General features: G+C 37.6%; 1 protein-coding gene across 3 annotated transcripts in view; it reads left to right on the forward strand.

Moving 5' to 3' along the window:
* Window positions 1–21,555, forward strand: part of LOC143369348 (putative G-protein coupled receptor No18) — an 87,055-nt gene extending 65,500 nt beyond the window's left edge. For all 3 annotated transcript variants that reach the window (XM_076813170.1, XM_076813169.1, XM_076813171.1), the window contains 6 exons: window positions 12,092–12,320; window positions 12,791–12,928; window positions 17,098–17,210; window positions 17,970–18,303; window positions 19,726–20,026; window positions 20,564–21,555. In XM_076813170.1, the coding sequence (XP_076669285.1) occupies window positions 12,165–12,320; window positions 12,791–12,928; window positions 17,098–17,210; window positions 17,970–18,303; window positions 19,726–20,026; window positions 20,564–20,739 (1,218 nt within the window). In that variant the 5' untranslated portion in view covers window positions 12,092–12,164 and the 3' untranslated portion in view covers window positions 20,740–21,555. The remainder of the gene's footprint in view (window positions 1–12,091; window positions 12,321–12,790; window positions 12,929–17,097; window positions 17,211–17,969; window positions 18,304–19,725; window positions 20,027–20,563) is intronic.
* Window positions 21,556–22,600: the final 1,045 nt, after the last annotated feature.

Below are 22,600 nucleotides of genomic sequence, written 5' to 3' on the forward strand. Positions count from 1 at the left end.
TTTCGGGGATGTTACTAATTTTGCGTAGGTTTTTATAAACTGAATTTCTTAAACCCGAAGGGCACCATAATGAAGCCTATATGCAACACTTTGCACCCTTTCACGTACAACACCTCCTCATCGCTGTGTCGCAGCAAAGTGTCATTTGAAAGTGTTGAGTTTACAGTTTTATTTTATTTTAATATTAGTTTGTTCAGAATAACTAATGCTCTTGTTTGAAATGAAGGGGATCAGGAGGATTCCGCAGGATCAGTTATGAGACACGTGTTGTACGAAAGTATAAACTAATATATATTTTAAACGTTAGAAATGTACTTTGTACAGGTGAATTTAATAAAAAATAAAGCAACGGAATTATTTGTTGTAATCTTCACTACGATTGGATTTGCTCTTCTTTTCTTAATATTTTAATTGAGTATTTCATTCTCTTATCTATCTGACTATCTACGGTGAGCTCACCTCTGCGGTCGCAGCCGGGAAGGACGATGCTTCTACGACACAAGTTCGCGTTTCCTATTCCATACCCTATCTGATATTTCGCGAACTATATCAGGGCGCACAGTTTAAAACTGTTTAGTATTCTGTAAAGTTGCAAGACTGACCAGAATTATGTTTTTGAGGTCATTTTCTTAACAGAAAGTATATTTTAATCAATGATCATCATCTAAATGAAAGCCCACCAATCCCTCGGGAGCTCCGTGTACAACGCGCCACTGGCGCGTTGTATTATGCAGCACGAATGTCCTTTCCACCCTTTCGCACCTCCATTTTCCAGCGGGTCCAGCGACCAGCCAGGCCTGCGGCTCGTTCGTCTTACCATGGATGTTCTTATCCACTGCTATCCACCGAGTCCTGTTTTATACGTCGTAAACCATTTCTCTGATATTGCGTCAGGCGAGCCATTATTTATGACTGACCGGGGGTCCCACGGCTACCAGCTCGGAATATCTCTATCGCCATTTGATCGATCCACCGCGAAACTTCTGAATTACGGAAATGGCTCAAGGCTGGCGGGGGCATTATTTTCGGTTCCCTTTCGGCGATAGCCGTGCCTGCGCGTGTAACGGTAAGTTTCGTTGCTGCGCGAAAATTGTGGACACAAATCCTTGCACTTGAATATTCAGTGGTGATCTCGATTTATCGGTAACATTCTTCTCGTTTGCCACCCGCCGTTTTCCAGAGGGTGTCCCTTTTTAAATTCCGTATTTTGTTCAAAACAGCGGATGTCCTAAGGCATTTAGACGGGAGTGTGCATTGTTAATCGTATTCCCGTCAAAACACCCTCGGGTCATTTTAAACCATACATCGTTGCTTGGCACCGACAGTAGCATAAAAGCAACTAAAAAAAGATCACTTTTAAACTTTGCATTTGCCTAATAGTTGAATACTGATCGTATAATTTGTTTAAAGTGACTCTACTTTTGCATCTATTTCGATTAAAGATCACAGATAGCGTGTCCACCAAGAAATTCAATAGAATATCAAATCAATCCTAATCAACCCTGTACTTTACTCCCTCTTTTGAGTTGTGCCGTTCTTCGAGAAATAACTCCAACTTTTCAAGTTGTAATCCACGTTGAAATAAAATAAAACATACAACGTTATCAACGAAATAACTTGATCGCAAATACGTAGAAAAATACGTAAATATTACTGAAAAAACATAGTCACGTTGATCTGCTCTCTGGTGTAGAACTAATGCCGTTTTATATGATAAAAACACTGCAGGTACGTATATAGTAAATTTGTTTAAAGAACTTAAAGTTTACATTTTTTCACTTATGAGAAAAAAAAGTCAAAACATCCTACGACACATCCTCGTCTGCTACCTGAACCATTCTTTGCACACCCTCGGTACATCCTGTATACACTCAGCTCTAATGCGATGACTACCGAACAAATCCTCAAAGGAATAAGGTAATAGGCGTATTCAAACTTTTTCCATAACGTTTTGCGTATTTCCCAGCGAAATAGCGAACATAACTTGGGCTACAGTCACCAGAACGCTCGGGCGCCATTTCGCTTTAAAGCATAATCGCGCTGAAACGAAAGTTCTGCCTGTAATAAATTCGACCAAAAGCGCGCATTCCTCCGCGACAGTTTTCGTTTCAGCGGCGACGCGCAAAGGGAACAGATTTCGGCACCCCCCGGCTGTCCTGGGCGACCGATTTTTCAAGACATAAGCTTAGAATCGTGTTACCGCGATGAATTATTTGGAAGGGTTAAACCACTTCCGGGGTTTCCAACCACGAAGGACCCCCGCCTTTTTCGTCGAATATGCGAGTGGCGCGATATTGCGCGGGGCGTTCTAGAATTTCGACGAAACTACACCATGATGTCGTTGCGGAAAATTAAGTGCCGGCGAAGAAAGCGTTTCATTTTAAACGCACCTACCGAGTAAATTCCAAGCCGTGCACAGTATTTCGTATGTACGTACGTAGGGATATACAGGGTGTCCGTGAACGAAATGACACTTGCTCGGGACCTGCCAAAGAAACGTTTCCAACCCGAAAATTCTGACTTTAATGAAACTTCATGCGACTGTGGGACGTGTTGGAGTATGCAAGGCACAATTCCTTTTTCTGCGGAAATTCATTCTGAAGGGGTGAAAGCAGCCCTTAAAGTTATTGCGGTTATTCTTCTCTTTAATATAATACAGGAATAGGTTTCGTAATTCCTACATGTTTGGGAGCTGCGGAAAGACGTCTAAAGGTACTTTTATGTTGAAGCTGCGATGCATTTTTTGTTAGGCAATGTTTGGATCTTAGCTGTTATGGATTGTTCTATATTCAGAGTAAGTGTTTCCTTCTTCTTGTTGCTTGAAATAGTGGGGTACGGTTCTACTCCGTATGGTTGTGCCCCAAGACGTAAGCACCTACACTTCTGGTTACAGCTAAATATGAAGATTAACAACAATCGGCCACGATCTTCAAAATATAATAGAAATAGATGCTGTTACTAAATATTTTCACGTAACTTACATTCTAAATACCAAAACACTAGGGTAGTGGTGCCGTTTGTGGCCATTGCACTTTTTTTGCCCATGTGCATAATTATCTTATTTTTAAATTGCTTGCAGATAATTATTATGTGGAGAATTTCACATCATAAATATTTTATTTAGTATACCGCCAGAAATACAAGGTTACATTTATTGCTTACACGGAAAAATATTATATTTTTTTAAGAAGTGGCTGAAACTGGTACAATACCTTAAACTTGCCACAAATGGTGCATCTACCCTATACAGTCCAATTAAAGTCAGTCGAAAATAAGATCAAAGCACTTAGAAACAAGATAAATTTAATAATTCGCTGGAGCGTACGTATTTCGTCATGAATCTCTGCCAACTAACAGTTCAATACAGCGGAAAACAATTGCCGAACGCGCGTGGGCTTCTTTCTTTTATTTTCAGGAATAAGTATGGTATCAATCTTCATTCTCTAATTTTCCTCAGATGTAAAAAATCGAAAGGTATGAGACCTAGTGACTCCTATACTAGTCGCGACTAAACAGCACGATGGCAAAAGTATTTTACGAATAACTTTTAGAGGAATCATTTCTGATTTAATCAGATTCCAGACCAATGCCCTGGCGTTGGAGGACACCCTGTACATGCTCATTCAGACGCGATGTATTCCGTGCCTCTGCACTCTTGCTACATAATGGCATGGAACCGTATATTCTCGACTTGTACTTTACGTTTTTACAACATCGCCATTTCAATCACGAGCTCTGTTACTTTTCCCCTGGCGACGAGCAGGAAGACAGCTACGCGGATTGGAAAGTGACTTGCTGGGGGGAGGCTCTCAAGTCAAGATAAAGGGCAAACACGAGCGAGTTGGTCTACTTCACATCTGCCTCTTGCATCTTCTGGAATTTCGCTTCGCGTAATGAACGAGTTACTTAGGAGTTTTGCGTTCGATTTAATTGATATCGGCGAAGTGGAGGAAGGTGGGAGACACTGCAGTTTAGAGGAGGCTTGTTAAATCAGTCGAGTCCCTTTTCGCTCATTCATGGGCTTTAGATCTTCCTTTTCTTAATTTGAATATTGTTTCAACAATTGTAGTAAATTTTTTCTGACAATTCGCTTGTAAAAAAATTATAAAGTAGGCGCCGCTGTTCGGTAATGCGACGAACCAGGCAAAATTCTAATTTGAAAGCCTGCTTTTAAGATCCAATATTATATTGTCATTGATATTAACATTTTACATGCTTCATGTTAATGTAATAGGCGTTTCGAAGGTGCCTCTAGTAGTTAGTCTAGTTGCATTCTCATTACCGTTATTTTGCAAATTGTTTTATTATTTCACACTTCTTTTGCACTTTGATTGAAATTGCATGAGAGAAATTAGAGTATCACCTAACCTTTTCTACCTCCAGCTTCATTTTTCCAATCCATTTAGCGGTTAGGCTTGAATGATTGAATTCCAGTCACTGCTTTACATTGCAAATCTATGGTATTTACATTAACGCAGCGCCGTATTTGTACATTTCAGCGGGGCAGGATACGTGGAAAGCTCTCCAAAAAGCACCGCAGCCTGGCTTACTTGTTAAATAAATGAGAGGAGAATTGATTTCGTTGAAGAAAGCGATGAAACCGGTGTGGGATCTAATGAAATGTACGCCCTCGATAAAATTGTATCACGCTCTACTATATTTAACGCGAATGGAGCCACGTTTAATGAGATACATTTTTAGGGCTTAATAGAAAGAAAAAAAATAAATATGGCGCGACTTGCGAAAATGTAAATAATTCTATATATTCCCGCGCACTGAAATACCACAGTTAAAATGAAGATGGATGCAAGTTAGGTTCCAGGTAGGCCACAAATTATTCTGTGCAGATGTCTCTAGCTTTATTACAAGCAGAAATTTATGTCCTCGCAGGCTTAAAATCCTAGCTTACCAGGCGGAATTTCCTCTTGCATTTATTTCTTAGATATTATACGGGGACATTATGTACCCTTCAATTTTGCCCCGTTTTACAGAATATTAAAGCAAAATACACTATTTTGTTCTTCAGTGAATTATAATTATCACGAATACAAAGATTTTGGATCGTGCGAAATTAAAAATGTAATTCGTCATAAAGAAAGAAGGGATAAACTTGAGTTATTAAATATTATCTATACTTTGTTCAATCGCCCAGGATATCTTGAAATTTTTCAAATTTATCGTACCGAAAGCTCCTTTTCTTTCGTGAATGAACACCGAATTTAATTATCGTAAGATTGTTAGCGACGTAACACGCTGGATAATAGCGCTGTAGCGGATGCCTAAAAATGAAATAGTGAATAGGCGCGTTCTTGCATACACATGTGCAGGGATATATGTATTTCCTTGCTAATAAGGCTGAAAAATGGATATTGGAGGAGAAGAATTCTCGCGTAGCTGGTGAAATAGAAACCATAATGTAATTAGGAACATGCTACAAAACAGGGCCATTACGTTAAATTTATGCTGTTTACTTCCTCGCTAAACGATTAATTCGGAGTAAAAGGAAGAAGAATGTAAATACCATTCGTCTTTCGCCATCCTCTTTCCGCTTCGATCGTGATAGCAGCGTGGATACATGTAGCTTCTTCTAGAAAAACTTTCAAATATATCAAGCAGTAGATATTTCCAAGAACTTCTTCGGGAATTATTCACTTAGGACATTTCTATCGTTTATTTCTCGAGTAGTGTCAGCAATAACAATATAAAAACCTCATTTGTAAGCTGAAAGAGACATCCACGTCTGAATATCGATAGAAATTTATAGTATGCAATATGAAACAATAATAATTTATTAATGTTGATTAATCGTTGTAATCTCATTATCTGTGGTTTCGTTCTTTTCAGTGATAAATCATATGGTAGGTGCGAAGAATGTCGTGCAATATTCGTTTTTAAAATACTTATTGCTACTGTTAGTACTCCTCTGTTTCACAGTGCAGTTAGTACTCTTTCTGTTTAGCAGTGCCTCTGTTTCGAGTTCAACAATCAATGTGTCAATCTACTGAATATCGTGAAGTGAGAACCATCGGTAGTTTGATGTTTCGGTATTGATAAGATAAAGCAGGTTGTCAGGGATCAATGTTTCACGCCTCTCTGACATATTAAATCCTTAACAGTCGGAGTAGTAATTAGGCCGAACAAAGGGGCGTGCAACAGTGCAGGCATCACACTTGTATCCATTCTCATTTTTGAAAACGTTCGTCGAGGGAACTTCACTCCTCCAGTGTTTCCTGAAAATCGGGTTAATTACTTCGCGAGATTAGTATGTCTGTTTGCATACCAACAAGACTTATCGACAGTTCTTAGCTCTCTATCATCGCTGAAATTTAATTAACAACCGACAACATTTATTCTCCCTCTTCCATTTTCATGGATTTGTATTTGCAGCTGCTTCTAAATAGTGGAGTGTTTAAAACGATTTAAACTGTTTAGTACTTACATAACTTAGTAAACAATTAATCTTGTCAGTGTTATGAATAGACTTTGGCAATGTCAGTGACTTAATTAGTTGTGGAGCAGCGAAATGTATTATAATATTATAGAATGGATAAGTATAATTAACAGCTGCATTTAAAAAATATTACACAGTATTAATTACTATTATTCTACTACAATCTTAGAATATTACAAGTCATGAAATTATAATTAATATAATAGAAAGTAAAAAAACATTGCTTCCTATTCGTTAAATAGTATAAAACTATAAAATGTCTAGCAAGTACAAATTAAAAATGTTTTTTTACGGCTTCTTTTCAAACACCCTGTACATTAAATACAAGTTCAATGGATGTGACTATTACTAACGATTCTATTTAAAATGTTAATCCATATTACAAAAACTCCCTCGGAAATCATTTTCTGTGGCTTACCAAATAATTGGAGAACTTCTTCTATCTCGAAGATGTACTTTCCTCGAAATCGGCGTGTAAATGTAGGTCGCGGACAATTTGCGTACTCCTCTGCGCGTGACAACGTTTTCACGCCATAAAAAACAACGCATTATTGCGACTGCATTATCGCTCCACCGCTAGCAACACTTCACTTACGAATTGTCACAGATTTAAACCGTATAAGTACACTTTATCGTTGCGTAGAAATATCTAGTACACGGTGAGTGAAATGATCGTCCTTTAAGTTTTCAGCCTGGAAAGTTTAGGCCGATTACATTTTAGGCATTACACTCTCATCACATTTGAAGAATCGAGCCTGCCCAAATTTTTACCATTCTTTATCCACAATAATTTCTAAACTCGAGATAGTTCCTTTGCAAATACATTTATCCAAACAAGTTATAAGTACGCGATAGTGCCATATTTTCACTTGCATTAACTCAAATCAGTATTGTCACAAGTAAGAATAGTTCGTAATTCAATGAATTACTTAATATTCTACATAACTTCGAATAACAGCAGAGTTCGTCAGAAATTTATAAATTGCAGAATTTATGTCTTGCACGCATTCATAGGAAAAATTCTTGTTCGAAGTATTTGCCACAAGTAACCCCTATGGAAATCAATATATTAATTCTACAAAATTGAAGTATCCTAAAAAGAAGTTCCATAAATTGTATTTCCCCAAAGTACCTACCTGTCTTTTAGATGAACTTCATTTTTCTACTTTCGATTTTTTAATTCCAAGCCAAGGTTCTGCTTCTGAAACTTCCCTTAACGGACCTTTTAAATCCAAAGAACATTAAAAGCCTGTCGCGCAGCGCGCCATTATAATACAATCCGTATACTTTTCCTCCATTTAGTTCGCCACGGGTAATTTTAATTGGAAGACACGATCAAATTCGGCGTTCCGTTCGGTCCGAGTAATCCACTTAGAGCCGGTGGATTTTAGTGTGCTCATAGAATGGAAACTACAGCCTTGGTTCAGCGAGTTGGTGTGTACGCGCGATTATTCTCGCGAATTTATAGTTGCCAGCGGTATCCAACCGAAAACTTCACGGGAAAATCTTCGAGTTTCCCCACAATCCACTGGCGCGTATCCGTTGACGTTATTAATTGGAAGTAACGTTGGAACTGTCCCATTCACATGATTTGTATCAATACTTTCGCCACCACTTTCGAACTAATGCGCCCGCTAATGGGCTAATTGCCACTTCGGGTCAGTGGGATTTTCAACGAATGGTAAGAGTTTAATGCGCTAATTTCGTAGACGCAAGAAGCTATTCCGAAGTTTCTGTGGTTTGGTAATTTATAAGAGGATCGTTTTGGAATGTGTTGAAATTAAAAAGGTATAATTTTATCTCTATTTTCTTGGAAGTATACTATTTAGTAACTCGATTTGAAATACTGTAAATGAATATTGTGTGGGATGATAGAAAAAAGCACAGACTTTCAGGTGTTTTGTACACGATGCTAAATAATTCTTGTGATTTGATAAAAATTTCTTAAGAACGCATAGAAAATAAGAGAATGTGTATTACATTATTATTATATTTACATGCTGATTAACCTTTAAAATTATTCAGTTTATTCAGTTTAATGTGCTTCTGTTTATAAAATCACGAGGCACTTATGTCACCCAACTACCGGATTTAATATGCCCCATTTAGTGTCCCGTATTAATTAGTTGGTCTAATTTGCTCCAACGTATGCTGGATAAGTATCAAGGCGCTACCATACAAGGATACTAACAAGGTATCATAATGAGTCCAAGCTTTTTGTTGAAAGCAAGATAGTAATATAACTGAAAATGTAATTAAATGAAACTGCGATCAAAATAGCTACTAATTTACATACCTGATTGATGGAAATTTGTGTTGCAGTTGGAAGCAAAGGTAAATTTCCATAAACGTCGCAGATTGCATTGACAATCAAAGGCAATTACAACAATTCGAGTTTAACTGCATTTCCCGCTGTAACGATGAAAAATGCGTTTCCATACATTCGTAATGTCATTAATATTCTGCATGAAAATTGAACGTTTCTTGTAAAATGCGAGGAAAAGTGAAATAGCAATTAGTGCTACTTCACTGATGACCGGGCCATTTGAATCCCATTGGACGTCTTTGATTTTTTAATTCTTTATGCAATTTTATGAAATAAGAATACTCAGACATTAAATATTTATTGTAAGTAATTTCTATTTAGGTGAAATGTGTCTTTTAACACATGTGTGAGAAATTTTCCCCTGGAATTATTGCATCGAAAGGGGAGGGAACATCGAATACCTTCTACAGTAAAGGAAAGCATATTTTCTAACACTTTTCTATTACAATATGTGTGATATTCGTACATTAGGGTGGCTCCTATTTACTCTTGGTGAATTTTTTGTCATGTTCTTCTTGGCAGCTCCTAGAATAGTTCCAAATAATAAAAAAAATATCATCCAAGTTATTGATTACATAAAAAAATATGTCAAACAAAATTTGTGGATCCGGACAGGGAGCATATTTCATGATGTATTACTTTTCTTCGAAAAAAGTGCGAAGAACTAAAAAAAAAAAATTTTCATTTTAAAATTTTGAAAGTTTAAATCCTTCTTGAACACTTTTTACACTTCGCTGATGCAATCGCTATTAACAAGAACCTAAGATAGTTTACGCAGAATGTGTTAACTTTACATTGAATAACTGCTATTCTCTTAATATCTTCCATGTGCGAAAAATAAAACCTAATTGTGTTTGACAATATATCGAAAGCAATAGTTATGTATATCGATTATATATTTGCCTCTCTTGTGACTATGTTTCGTGAATACGTTTTACATACCTCAAATACGTACAGAATATTAAATCCACAACGCGAGCTTAGCCGTCAATAATATCCAGCTACGCACAGTGAGACAATATTAAAATATTCGATGGAAAAGTGTGCAACTACAGTTGAATGTATATATATATATATATATACATAGTAGGCATGGCAAAGCTTCTTATAATGAAAAGCATTGCCTAACTCGAATGAAATGAGAATTTCACTCTCGGCACGTTTAATATCACTGTCTTTATTCATTTCAGCATCGATGGATCTTTCATGCAAGTAAAGCGCTGTTATAGAAAAAATATTAAATAGCTACAGACGAAATATATCCAAGCCCCGTTCAAAGCTTTATCTGGGAGAGTCGTTCGCCCATAGCATTTAAGTTGAGTACCACGCGATGCGCTCTTATCTTTCCTGAATTTCTTTATTCCACTAGACATCCTCATTCAACTTCTCTTCCTTTGAAACCCCTCAGATCCTCTGTGTACGATCTGCAGGGGGATTTCTACTTTTCAATTGAACGCCGTGCGGGCTGATTGAGTGGCGCATTTCAGCCTAGTTCACCGAAAAATAAACTATTTGCTAAAACGACATTCCATTGTCCAAGTGGAGCTTTTGCGAAACATTGCTGGGTTGTGTAAAGGATATTTCCACGTCCACTTGACACAGGTAACTCTGATATTTAGATACAGTAATGTGGGGAAAAGAAGAAAACGCGTGATATATAAAAAGTATTAGACTCCAGCCTCGAAAGTGTTTCGCGTAAAAGGGCCATAATGGTTTAGTTAACATTTTAAGGTGTTACATGCATTTGAACGGTTTCCCCTAATAAACTATTAACTCTTGTCAATCTAATTTGTATTTGTGTATAAGTATGTATGTCGAACTATTTCTTTTGTGAACTGTTTCCAAGTAGAAGTATGTTTTAATCGCTGTCAGACATGTTTTCTTCAACAGTACATCACAGTGTATACGTCGCTGCCAAATAACATTTAAACAATTTTTTTTTAAAGTGCAACATTGTAGTTAGTTAGCCACGTGCGTGACAATTTAAATTTCTAGTTGAAGTCAAATGATGGCCTTGGATGAAAATAACCCCTGTATAGGGGCTTTTTACCACTCTATTGTTGCTCGTTGAAACCACCTACTATCACCAATACATTTCTCGTGTAGCATCGACGGGATGGAAGGCATTGCTGTGGCCCATTTCCTGTGGGTCGTCTCGTATTTTTGTTTCCCTCGGAGCCTAACATTACTTTGTCACTGGAGAAAATCGTCGAACACGACATAAAGCCTGAAAATATCTGGGCAGACTGATCTGACAGATGCAACAGATCGGTGCATACGTAATACCAGTCACGATGCAGAGGCTATGTGTATCCTACTGATCATTTTCACCAGCTGCCCATAAAACTTATATGCAGTTCATATTGTGAACGAATGAACGTAACTTCTCCATGATTACTGAATGAAAATTTTAATTCGTAATAAAATCAATTCTCCCCTCTCTTATCCTACCAAGGAAACTCTGCTGCAGAAGCAACACTAGAACTATTTGTTGCATCTATAGTGAAGGTTTTATTCTATGAAATAAATAATGAAAAGAAGTCATGTGAATGATGTGAAGTTTACCACTGACCATACCCTGGACCATGATGTAAGGATATAAGATCTGCTCTTGCGCACCCTTTCAAATTAGCCAATAACATGCTCTTCCCAAGATCCTTCATACTGGGTTGTCAACCAATAGGATAGAATGAATTTGTCAACATTTCGATACATATATTTTAATATGGCGAAAATTGAGAATGCGCAGTAAAACACGAAAATGAGCCGCTCAACGAGCACACCTTATATCCTTACATCATGCCCCGGAGTACTGGAACTGAGAAAACAAAAAGGGCAGTCGATCAGTGTGGCCTCTGTTGCTCTGTGACTTATTTTTATTCCATGGTACAATAAAAACGAAAAAAGAGCGATGCGAATGCTGTAAAGGTACTACTAGCCGGCGAAAAGAACATACATTGTCGCACCGCGGGACGAAGAGAGCGAGCGGAACAGTGTATGTGGCTACTTCAGCCAATAACCAAAATACGTGTGCCCCGTCTTTAGAAGTGTGCCTAAATAGGTGACTCGACCAATCGTCACAGCGGCGGACTGCATCGCCCGAGACAACCTGCCAGGAGTCTTCTTTTCGCCGGCTAATAGTACAGTACCACCGACCATATCCTGGAGTACCAACAGAACTGAGGAATTTATAAAATGGGGGTTGATCAGTATGACCTTTGTCAAGCTCGTTCGAAAGAAGTAACTTCTTCCCTAACTGAACTTGCGCGTTCACAATGTGTCACCACGATGCCACAAAAAAATTTGTTTTGCAGAAAGCCCTATGACGCTCGGAAATGCGCAAATTGGTGAGCAGAAATCATCGTCGATGGACCGGGGGTAAGCGCCATGGCGAATCAAACGGCCAATTACTATGAGGACGTTTATCAATTGAATCACACCGGGTCGACGGACGATCGCGATCAGGAGTTGGAATACTACCTGCCGGACTGGACGGATCTCGTTTTAGCTGGCCTATTCACCATGCTGATCATCGTCACTATAGTAAGCAACAATGAAACCTTTCTCCATTCGGGGGGCCTCTTGTTTGCATGGCGTTACACTCGGGATTCTAAAGCATTTTACGAGTCGCTGCTTGAATAGGGAGAAACTCGTTGAACTCTCCTTTGTGTACTACATATTTACTTTGCTCCATTGGGGGAAGTTTCCTTCTAAACTTATCTGTAAAATGATTTGGCGAATTTAGGGTCACGCAATACACATAAAAATTTCGCAAACTTTTCATTCCCTAGAAAAAAAATTGTCACATAGTAAGCGCCTTTTCAAATGAAACTCTTCTGCGGCTCGCAGCTGACATTTCGGTAAATCCGGCAGTGATTTTAAACCGATGGAAAAAGGATGAATATGTTCGAAATACAAGCCATGGAAGTGTTTCGTGTGAAAAGGCCTTAAGACTTGCACTTGACGTCTGACACGTGTCAGAGATGAAACGTGTACTTTCTGTTGCATCACAGGTAGGGAACACTCTAGTAATTGCCGCTGTGATAACAACCAGACGCCTACGTTCCGTTACTAATTGTTTCGTATCCAGTTTAGCCGCTGCGGATTTATTGGTCGGCTTGGCTGTGATGCCACCAGCAGTATTACTACAGGTACACAAACGACATATTTCAGAGCTGTTACTAATACAGAAACGTGTCCATAAATAAACAACTGACAATGACAGTGACCTAAATCAAGAAAATTGCAAAATTAAATCAGTCGTTTTATGTGAAATCGATTTTTTTCACCGTTTGATAGCAGGGATTTTTGTAAAATTAATATCTGATGTAGTTCACGAGAAATTAGAGGGAGTTTAAGTCATCATTTTACTGGTTTCAAGTTTGTTTAAAAACTCTGAGGCCTCGAAGTTTCCGACTGTTACGTACTTCGACGAAAACGTGCTGTATACATGAATTTTTATCTTCAAAACTGTCAAGCTTACGAAGTTTGTTTTCCTCCTTCTTTTACTTGAAAAGGATCAGCCTGTCTGAATAAATTTCTGTTTAAGTCACAATGTGGTTTTGACAATATGAAAATTGTAAACCAATTATTATTTTGCAAATTTTGAATTGAGACACTGTTTTGAAAAATGCGAAAAAAATATTCCTAGATTTCCCGAAGCTTCCTTTACAAAATCACGTTGTTTCTAAACTGGTCACTTTAACTTGAACACCACAACGAGGTGTTAAAGATCGCGGTGCCGTCATACGCGGACTCCTTATCATCGATATTACTACTTAGAAGTGCGCAGTGGTATAAGTCAATAATTACGTATACGAAATGCTCAATTCTGTACTGTGTAAAATATTTAAATACAAGATACCCTGTAACTGAAATTACAATCAGGAAATTGACGATGTTACACGAAAAAGTTGAGACAACAACGTATTACAGTAAAATTTATTCATACAAAGTTTTACACAGAGTTTTTCCTTCCTATGCTTTCAGCATGCTCAAAATTACACCAACTTGCGCCACTTTCATTCCCATTAATATTTCTCTAAGAAGTTAGCCGCTGCAAACAGAAAATAATCATTGTGTGGCACAGATCGAAAAAACGGTGAAGCGGAGAGGGCAAAAGTTTTTCGTGTGGTTCTGCTTTCAAATTCAAACTGTTCGTGCGCGAATACACGCCGTTGCTGTGCGAGCCTGCACCGCGAGATTTTCGGGGCACGTCGTGATACAACGTTCGTGGAAAAAAAAAAAGTTAAAACAATTTGTCACGCCATAAAGTTGAAAATATCTGGGGTTACGAGCGATCGAAAGCTGGCGCAGGCAGTGCGCGATGGTCTCTTGAAAATCGGAATATTTTGTCGTCAAATATCGTTCAAGCAATGCGATAGCTAGCGAAGAATACGTGGCAGGCACATAAATCACGGTATTTACATTCACATTCGTATTTTCCGCGCACTGGCAATACGCAAAGCCCCTCGTAACCATTAACTCCTAGGAAGTCCGCGATACCAACTATTTAATGCATAAAAACATTAGCTGCAGCCACAACAAACTTTTTTTAATAATGGCAAAGTTTTAATGGAAATCTGAGCATAGCTGTTGAGGACATCTCTACGTTAGGGGCGAAAACGTTTTATATACCCTGCGATGTCGCTTGAAAGCTAATCTTGCGCGAAATACAATGTGAACTAATGACGAACGTATTATGTGCCATGAAGCGTCGAATAACTAGCTGCTGAAAATCATTGGGGATAAATTTAAACTGAATTGGAACGAATAAATTGAAGTGAAGCGTAGCCACTTGAGAAGAAATAGTAAATGTCCCTTTTGCTTTCTCGATGTGCTCGTCATTCGCCTTAGGGGCGTTAAAGCGTCACGTGAGACTTATCAACATTGACCCTCCGTTCTTCTTGAACAGCCAAGTGCAATTTTGCATATAGATTAAAGCTGAGTCGGGCCATAATGAATGCTCTTCGATACTAGGCGATCCAATCAACTGAGTCTTGCGAAGACGACTCTTAACGTCTACGATTCTCGGTAAAAATGATTACTTTCCCTTATTTATGGAGATTACATGTCTGGGTATTCTAACGAGCAAAGATAATGGAGAGCGTTGGCAAGGGAATAAATTCTTAAAACAAGTGATTGTTAAAGCTTCCGTGCAAAGTGAGGAGTACTTTATAAGAAATTTATTCACACATCTTTATGGACACATAGAATGAATTTTGTTGTTGATACTTTTATATTGCATTCAACTTAAAGTAATCAATTCAAACAAATCAATTCAAACAAAATAAGGTATACCTATCTATATAGATAGGTATACCTTATTAATAAATTCATTTTACTAATTTAGTAATCCTATTTAAAATGTAAATACTATAATAAAGAAAGTTCATGTCTCATCAACAGTTCTACTTTGGAAATACTTACTTTGAGTTACAAACAAAAGAGGTAATTGTGCGGAATTCCTACGTTTCAGTAATACTATTGAAATTCAAATTACGAAGTTCTAAGCGAGAAAACCGGTTACACATCTAAGTTTGAGTTCTGATAGGAAAACTTCATAAATTGTCGCTGAAAGGTTTCTATCAAATTTCCTGCTCTTTTTGTGTGAATCTGAAAGTTCACCATCTTGAAACGTTCTAAACGTTGTAGATACATAATGGAATAAATCGTTAAAAGCATAAAATATGGTGAATACATCCATACGAGATCTTCATGGTTCCCCTATACATCCTTGAAATTCTCCAATATAATTTCCCACTAATTTATGTCAAAGGTCATAGTATCCTCATTGGCTTTGAATTATGTATCAATAAATTGCTTCAGTAAATTCGATAGAAGTTTCCTCAGTCTTTTGCACAGCGAAATATATAATGTTAAAAAATATCAAATGTTCAGAAATTAAATTTTTATTCGAATAACGCTCAACTTAGAATCCAAAATTTCAAAAATTTAAATCAATGCATATTTTAATATGTACTCAACTATAGATATTATTCAAGAATAGGAATTCAGTAGTTAATAATTTTATTACACCGAATTTCGATAAAACGCTAATTAATGTAAAGCTTTTTAAACATCACCGTTCACTATTTCTTACCTAAAAGTGTTCGTTAAATATTGCTAATATATTGACACTTTTAATTATACAGTAGTGGTAAAAAAATCTTTAAAACTCATATATTAACATTTTTGCGTAACTATAAATTTTAAGATATAATTATTTCTAATGGAAGTATCTCATATTAGTTACCGTTCACAGTTTAAACTGTCTTTTGATTGCTGCTGTATATTAGACTCGATCTCATTGACATGATATTCGCATCTTTATCAATATGATAAAAATGGGAACTTCGAAATGTCTTTCATTTTAAATCAATCAAATGAAAAATAGAACTTAGTCTCTAACAAGATCTATAATTCCACCTTCAATAAAATTCTCCCCGAGTCTGTTCGAAACTAAGAATGACATCGAAAGAACTTCTACTGTCCCACCTATCCACCTTCAATCCCCTAAATTCAATTGCATCGACCATACAAGACTTCGCGGGGTCCATCCACTTACAGATTGAAATACAACACCGTGTGTAAGGGGAAGCACACGAAAGCTTCACCGTCAACGGGTTCCCAGTGTCCCGTTGAAATTGTTTGCAACGCTAACGAACCATTCGCGCCACTTTCCTCGCGAGAGGAGTGCACGAAGCTCGTGTTATGGAGTCCGCTCAAATTTCGCATGCAGTTAGTGCACACCGCGTATAACAATACACTAAACAAACACAAACTACTCAAGATTTCGCGAGAAGATCAAGTTCAAACTGTCAGATTTCTACAAACGTCATCGGCTTCACAATCATAGAAATAATTCAAAATTAGGAAATAAATGAAAGGCAAAATTGAGAACTAAGTAGAAACTCACCACAAACTGCCCTTGTAAGTACTTTACTCCAGTGTTATTCAACCGGTGGTGCACGGGCCGGCAGCGGTCCGTGAACAATTTCGCCCCAATCATGTAGCCGCTACTTTAAATAAAAAAGAATTAAATTGTAATTTTATAACATTAGATGTAATAAATAAAACACTAGGTATCTAGATTGGTTTTCATTTCCTCGCAGAATACGCTTAATATATTGTTATACACGGTGTGCACTAATTATCCAGAATGTTTGAGTAAAATCGGTGACTTGAATAAGTACAGTGCGCTGTTCTTATCGAGGATACCAGCTTCGCGTGCCTCGAGACAGGGGAATCCTTGCATGGCTGATGATGCTTAAGTATCCACGTTCGAAGCGTAACGTCTAATAAAACGAATTTGACAAAGCTCACAGGTGGTACTTGGGAGTTGGGCGAGGTGCTCTGCGACTCGTGGGTCTCCCTCGACGTTCTTCTCTGTACTGCCAGCATTCTATCGTTATGCGCCATATCCATCGACAGGTGAGTTATTCGGTTCCATTATCGACCTCCAGCACGTAAATAGAGCGAGATTACCGCGCAGGATTCCCTTATGCGGCTCAAATGGACCGACTTGTCGTCAATGAAAGTTTCGCGGACGCGCTGCAAAGCGGGATCCCCTAAAGTTCAGAGGAGATTTTCCAGGGCGGAGGAAACATCGTTTAGCAGCATTTCAGTTGCCGATCACGTGCCAGCTTTTCTCTATCCCCAGGTTTTTTTTGGTATCGATCTCTGCTTAATCCGCTGAGCGGCGGCTACATCGCAGTAAATTAGAAAGTTCTTAGGCAAACTGCTGATTAGATCGATGGCGCGGAAATTATACACTAAGTGGACGTTCGATGAATATCGTATGAACTTTTTAAACGGAACCTTTTATTGCTTGCTCGTAATTAAGATTCGTTCGAAAACTGGACATTTTTGGTACGCGTATATTGGCATCGTAAATAAGTTACGAAATTACGGGCGTCGATACGATTGTTTGGGATCTAGGTGTGAGGTAAATGTTTAGTTATTGTTTGCTTTATTTCCAAGCTACACAAATTTTAGTTATTGCGTGCTTTATTTCCAAGCTACACAAATTTTAGTTATTGTATGCTTTATTCCCAAGCTACACAAATTTTAGTTTAGTGTGCTTTATTCCCAAGCTACACAAATTTTAGTTTAGTGTGCTTTATTCCCAAGCTACACAAATTTTAGTTTAGCGTGCACCAGATTCTTACGCAGGCTTAATTTTCGTTCAAGGTACCTAGCCGTGACTCAGCCATTGTTATACAGCCGACGACGTCGAAGTAAAAGGCTAGCTGGGCTAATGATAGTAGCGGTGTGGATCCTAGCTGGGGCAATCACTAGCCCACCTTTGCTGGGATGCTTTCCACGCGCAACGAATCGCGACACTAAAAAGTGCTCGTACAATATGGACTCGTCGTACGTGATATTCTCGGCGATGGGCTCCTTTTTCCTACCGATGCTGGTGATGCTGTACGTGTACAGCCGAATATCGTGCGTAATCGCGAGTCGACACAGAAACCTGGAGGCCACCGAAAACGAAAATATCCGACCACGACGCAACATGTTGGTAAGAATGTTTTTTCACCATTCGAACAGTAATGGTATTAAAATTCTCACGCAGTGGCGAAATTTTGTTGTGTCGATAAAAAGTGAACGTCTGATATTTAATAGAAGGTTGTTGCAGGGTTATCGATGTTATATAATAATTTGGGAACTTATTCTTTTAAGTTTCTGGTATGCCTTACTTTCATAGCCCTAGGGCCGGCATTCTCTGTAAAGGGGCACAGATGCAAGAAATATTTTGGACACCTAAACACTAAAAGGTCCATGCTGGCCTTTACCTCCACGATTTACCGACTTATTTGTACTTTCAGTGTGGAATGTTTTTGGTCGCCATAAAAGTCCTTCGTGTGTGAACACTGCTCCAGCTTTAGATCCTAGTTTCTGGCACGTTATCCTGACTAAGGCTTGCTACTTGTCCCAGTTCGTTCCCTGACATCGTTACCTATATTCCCGAATCACCGAACATTTCTGAGGAGACTCCGCAACTGTCATAAGCATTGGAAACAAGCGTCTTTAAAAACATAAATGAACTGGAAAACTGTTTCAGCAAAAGCACTTCGGCATGCAGAAATGATATCGATATGTGGAATAACTATATATTAGAATTCTGTTCTTTATTTTCAATTCCCTCTAATTTCATCGTAATTACACTGCTAATCTCTTTTTCCTTTTACTCGATTTTTACTGATTCTTATTTCATTGTGTCTTCGTATTAATTTACGTGACTTTTAAAAACCATCGAAAGGCACTTATAATTAAACTACAAGTAAAATACGTTTATATTGAATGCACACTTTGCATTCAATTTAATTTAGTTAATCATTTGTACATTTGAAACAGGAATAAAAGTGGAATGTATTACGACGTTCATTTCAGAGTATTAATTAGTCGTATTAAACGACTTTTGCCTCTAACTGTCCTCTTTCATTAGAGGCTGCATCGAATGATTCCCTTGAGGAATTTTAATAACTAGCCAAAGAAACAAAGCCGACAGAGTTCCATGCATGGTTTTTTGTATTAAGGTCACGATTAATGTATTCTTTATCCTTAGAGAAAGATTAATAATAGCAGCAGCAAATAATCTAATTACAATTCCACTACTTAAAATAAATGAATTCCACTTCTTTACAGTATGTAAAATAGCTTTTTATTCTCGTGTGTTCATTCCATTTCGTTTACATGAAACTTACATAAAAAGCAGTTGACAACTGCACAAATATAATCAAAATTAAATTACACTAATCTCGACCTCTACAATCATTTTAATTGCAACGCAATCTCGGTTGCACAATCCCATACGCATTTTAAAAACTCAGCGTGCACAGTACAGTATTTGTGGGATATCTCACAGAATATTCTATTCGTCCATTGTTTGGCTAATTCTTCTGGCAAACTTGTAAACTGCCCAATTATGAATTTCATACAGATCGAACGTGCAAAGACTATCAGGGTACGGAGGGCCGAATGCGTAACTAGCACTGTGACATGCGACAGAACTTCTGACGAGGTGGAGCCATCGACCACCAGCAAAAAACCAGGGATTGTCCGCAGTCATCAGCAGAGTTGCATCAACCGAGTGGCCAGGGAGACAAAAACCGCTGGGACATTGGCAGTGGTCGTCGGTGGATTCGTGGCATGCTGGTTGCCATTCTTCGTTCTCTATTTGGCCACCCCTTTTATACCCAGGGAACCACCGAAAGTCCTGATGCTAGCGTTAACTTGGCTAGGTACCCATACTCACGCTATAAACTTCATCATCTGGGACCTATAAATTTCTATGAACATCGCTGCAACCGCATATACTTTTTAACATGATTCACTGGAATTCTCATGGAACTGTGGAATAATAATCGATAATTTCAAGTTCGTAATATGAGCCATAAGAATGGAACATCCTCAAATGTTCTAATGCATGACAGTGGGATTACCAATTTTGCATATAGTTATTGCTTATCGGGTGTAATATATTAAATGTGGAGGATGTAGCAGTAAAAATATCGAGAGATCAATAGAGTTCAATATGTTGTCTTTGAAGTTGATTAATAATTCTCAATCTAATCTAATCTTTCACAATCCGTTTCATTTTCTCAACAGTTTATTCATATTTTACAGTATTAAGTTACATTCTTCATTGAGAACTTAAAATATCTCGAAAACAAGTAGTGAACAGTAATGTAGTAAAGTTAACATATCTGAAATATCAGTCGCGAACTATGCAACTGCCTCAGCAATGGAATCAAATTAATTTTCACTCTTGATTTCAGGGTGGATTAATTCGGCCATTAATCCATTCATCTACGCCTTTTACTCCGCAGACTTCAGACTCGCGTTCTGGCGACTAACGTGCCGAAAATGCTTCAAAGGTAGAACCAACTTGGAACGCAGCAACCGGAAGTTGCCAACGCCAGCTAACTGGAAGAAAGAGACCTCGAGAACGTGAAGAACTGAACAGGGAACATTGATCGTTAAACGAAGACCTCTCGATCGTTGAAATCGAGACCGCGGCCACTGTGACTTACCAAAGAGAGCAATTTTTATTCTATCAAATGTGAAACGACATTTACATAACATAAAAACGAGACATACGTATTCCACCGACGAAAGTTGATCGACACGCATAACTTTATCAACACTCTTCAGACCCTTTTTTTATCATTGCAAAGAGGAAACAGAATGACTGTAATATTTACATCATTCAAATGATGCGGGTATTAATTTTCTCCATAAAATGAAAAATGGCACATCTGAAATAAGTTTTCCAGTTATAAATCGATCGCATTTATAAGATGCGAAGTTCAAAGTTCTCTATCAGACTGTATAATTAACACAAAGTCAGTGAATCTTGAGTTGTGCCACTTTTCCACTTTATTGTTTCATATACGACTACTTTCAACATGGATCCTATTACATCCTTTGAAAAATAATCTTTCAAACTGTTTCATGAAGGTATAGTTTCCTTTAACATCGAATTTATCCGAAAATATCATCAGCGAGTCAAGTAATATATTTCAATTTCGAAATCACTATTGTCGTTGTCTAACTGAAAGGTGAAGCAGGCCGGATACTATAAATCGACTATAAAACGACCGTGCGTACGGAAATTAACTTCACATTCACATTGTAGAATCCACCAATAAATTATAGTCGGTTATATGAAATAGTCTTCCTTCGTCATTAAAGTATCTCTCCTATATTTATCAACGTACGAATGTCTGTAAATGTAGAAAGAACGCAAGTATACGGATTTTATAACGTTCTGATTGTGTATTTCACTTCGTAAACTCCCACAACGCTCCATGCATTTCTGGAGCCACTCCATTGCAAATCTTTCTCCACAATTTGACGACCTTGCAGCAAGTGGAGTGTAGTTCTATCTTTCCCAAATTCGAGTAAATTAAAAAAAAACTGTTTAGAAAAGAACATTAATTGAAAAATATATATTTTCGCACAATAAGTAGTAGTTATTGACTTGATAATTTTTTTTCATCCGTGGCGAATTCTTCAAATCTGGAGTTGCCCATAACAAAAATATTGCACAAAACAGTGATAGGTGCAGGTTCGAAATTTGCAATAAATCGCCTATTTGTTATAGGATTTGCATAAAACGTGCACAAAACTATGTAGAATTTTTTTTAAAAAAATGGAGTTGTTCTTCTCGCTGTAAGGTCCTCAATTCTTTTTACTAATCCTTTCTTCGTTGCTTTCTCAGACGTAGGGCGACCAGCCAACTCCTACAAATCTGATAAAATATCTTCTAAACTAATGGTTCTCCATACCGAATTAATTTTTTGGAGAACAACTTCAAATACAAGTTCCATCGAAATCCGCAATTGTACTTTGAAAGAAGTACCTATGCACAATGTATTATGCAGCGTGCATTTTATTTTACTAAAAACGCAACGTATTAGATAATCTATTCTAATTTAAAAATGACCACACATTGAGAAAATGTCATTACTAGACTCAAATTCCAAAATACAGTATGAGGTATTGGATCATAAATATTCATTAGTTTAAATTCTTTTATACCATTGGATTTTTTTATTTGAATTAATTTAGGCAATCCAATGAAACCTTTATTGAATTTAAAATTTTAGTCCTACGACATGATTGGGAGACCAGAGGAATAATCAAGCTGGCGAACTTGCAGGTTGAAGAATTTATCAGTTCATGAATTATGAATGAAGTCATACTTGGTAGAAGCATTTCCTTATACTCTTAACTCATTAAATTCTTTACTTACTAACTAAATTGAGTAGAAAGTGGCTAATTAACCAGTTCGAAAAATTAACCTCTTCAAA

The sequence above is a fragment of the Andrena cerasifolii genome, chromosome 5 (assembly GCF_050908995.1).
Source record: "Andrena cerasifolii isolate SP2316 chromosome 5, iyAndCera1_principal, whole genome shotgun sequence".
NCBI lineage: Eukaryota > Metazoa > Arthropoda > Insecta > Hymenoptera > Andrenidae > Andrena > Andrena cerasifolii.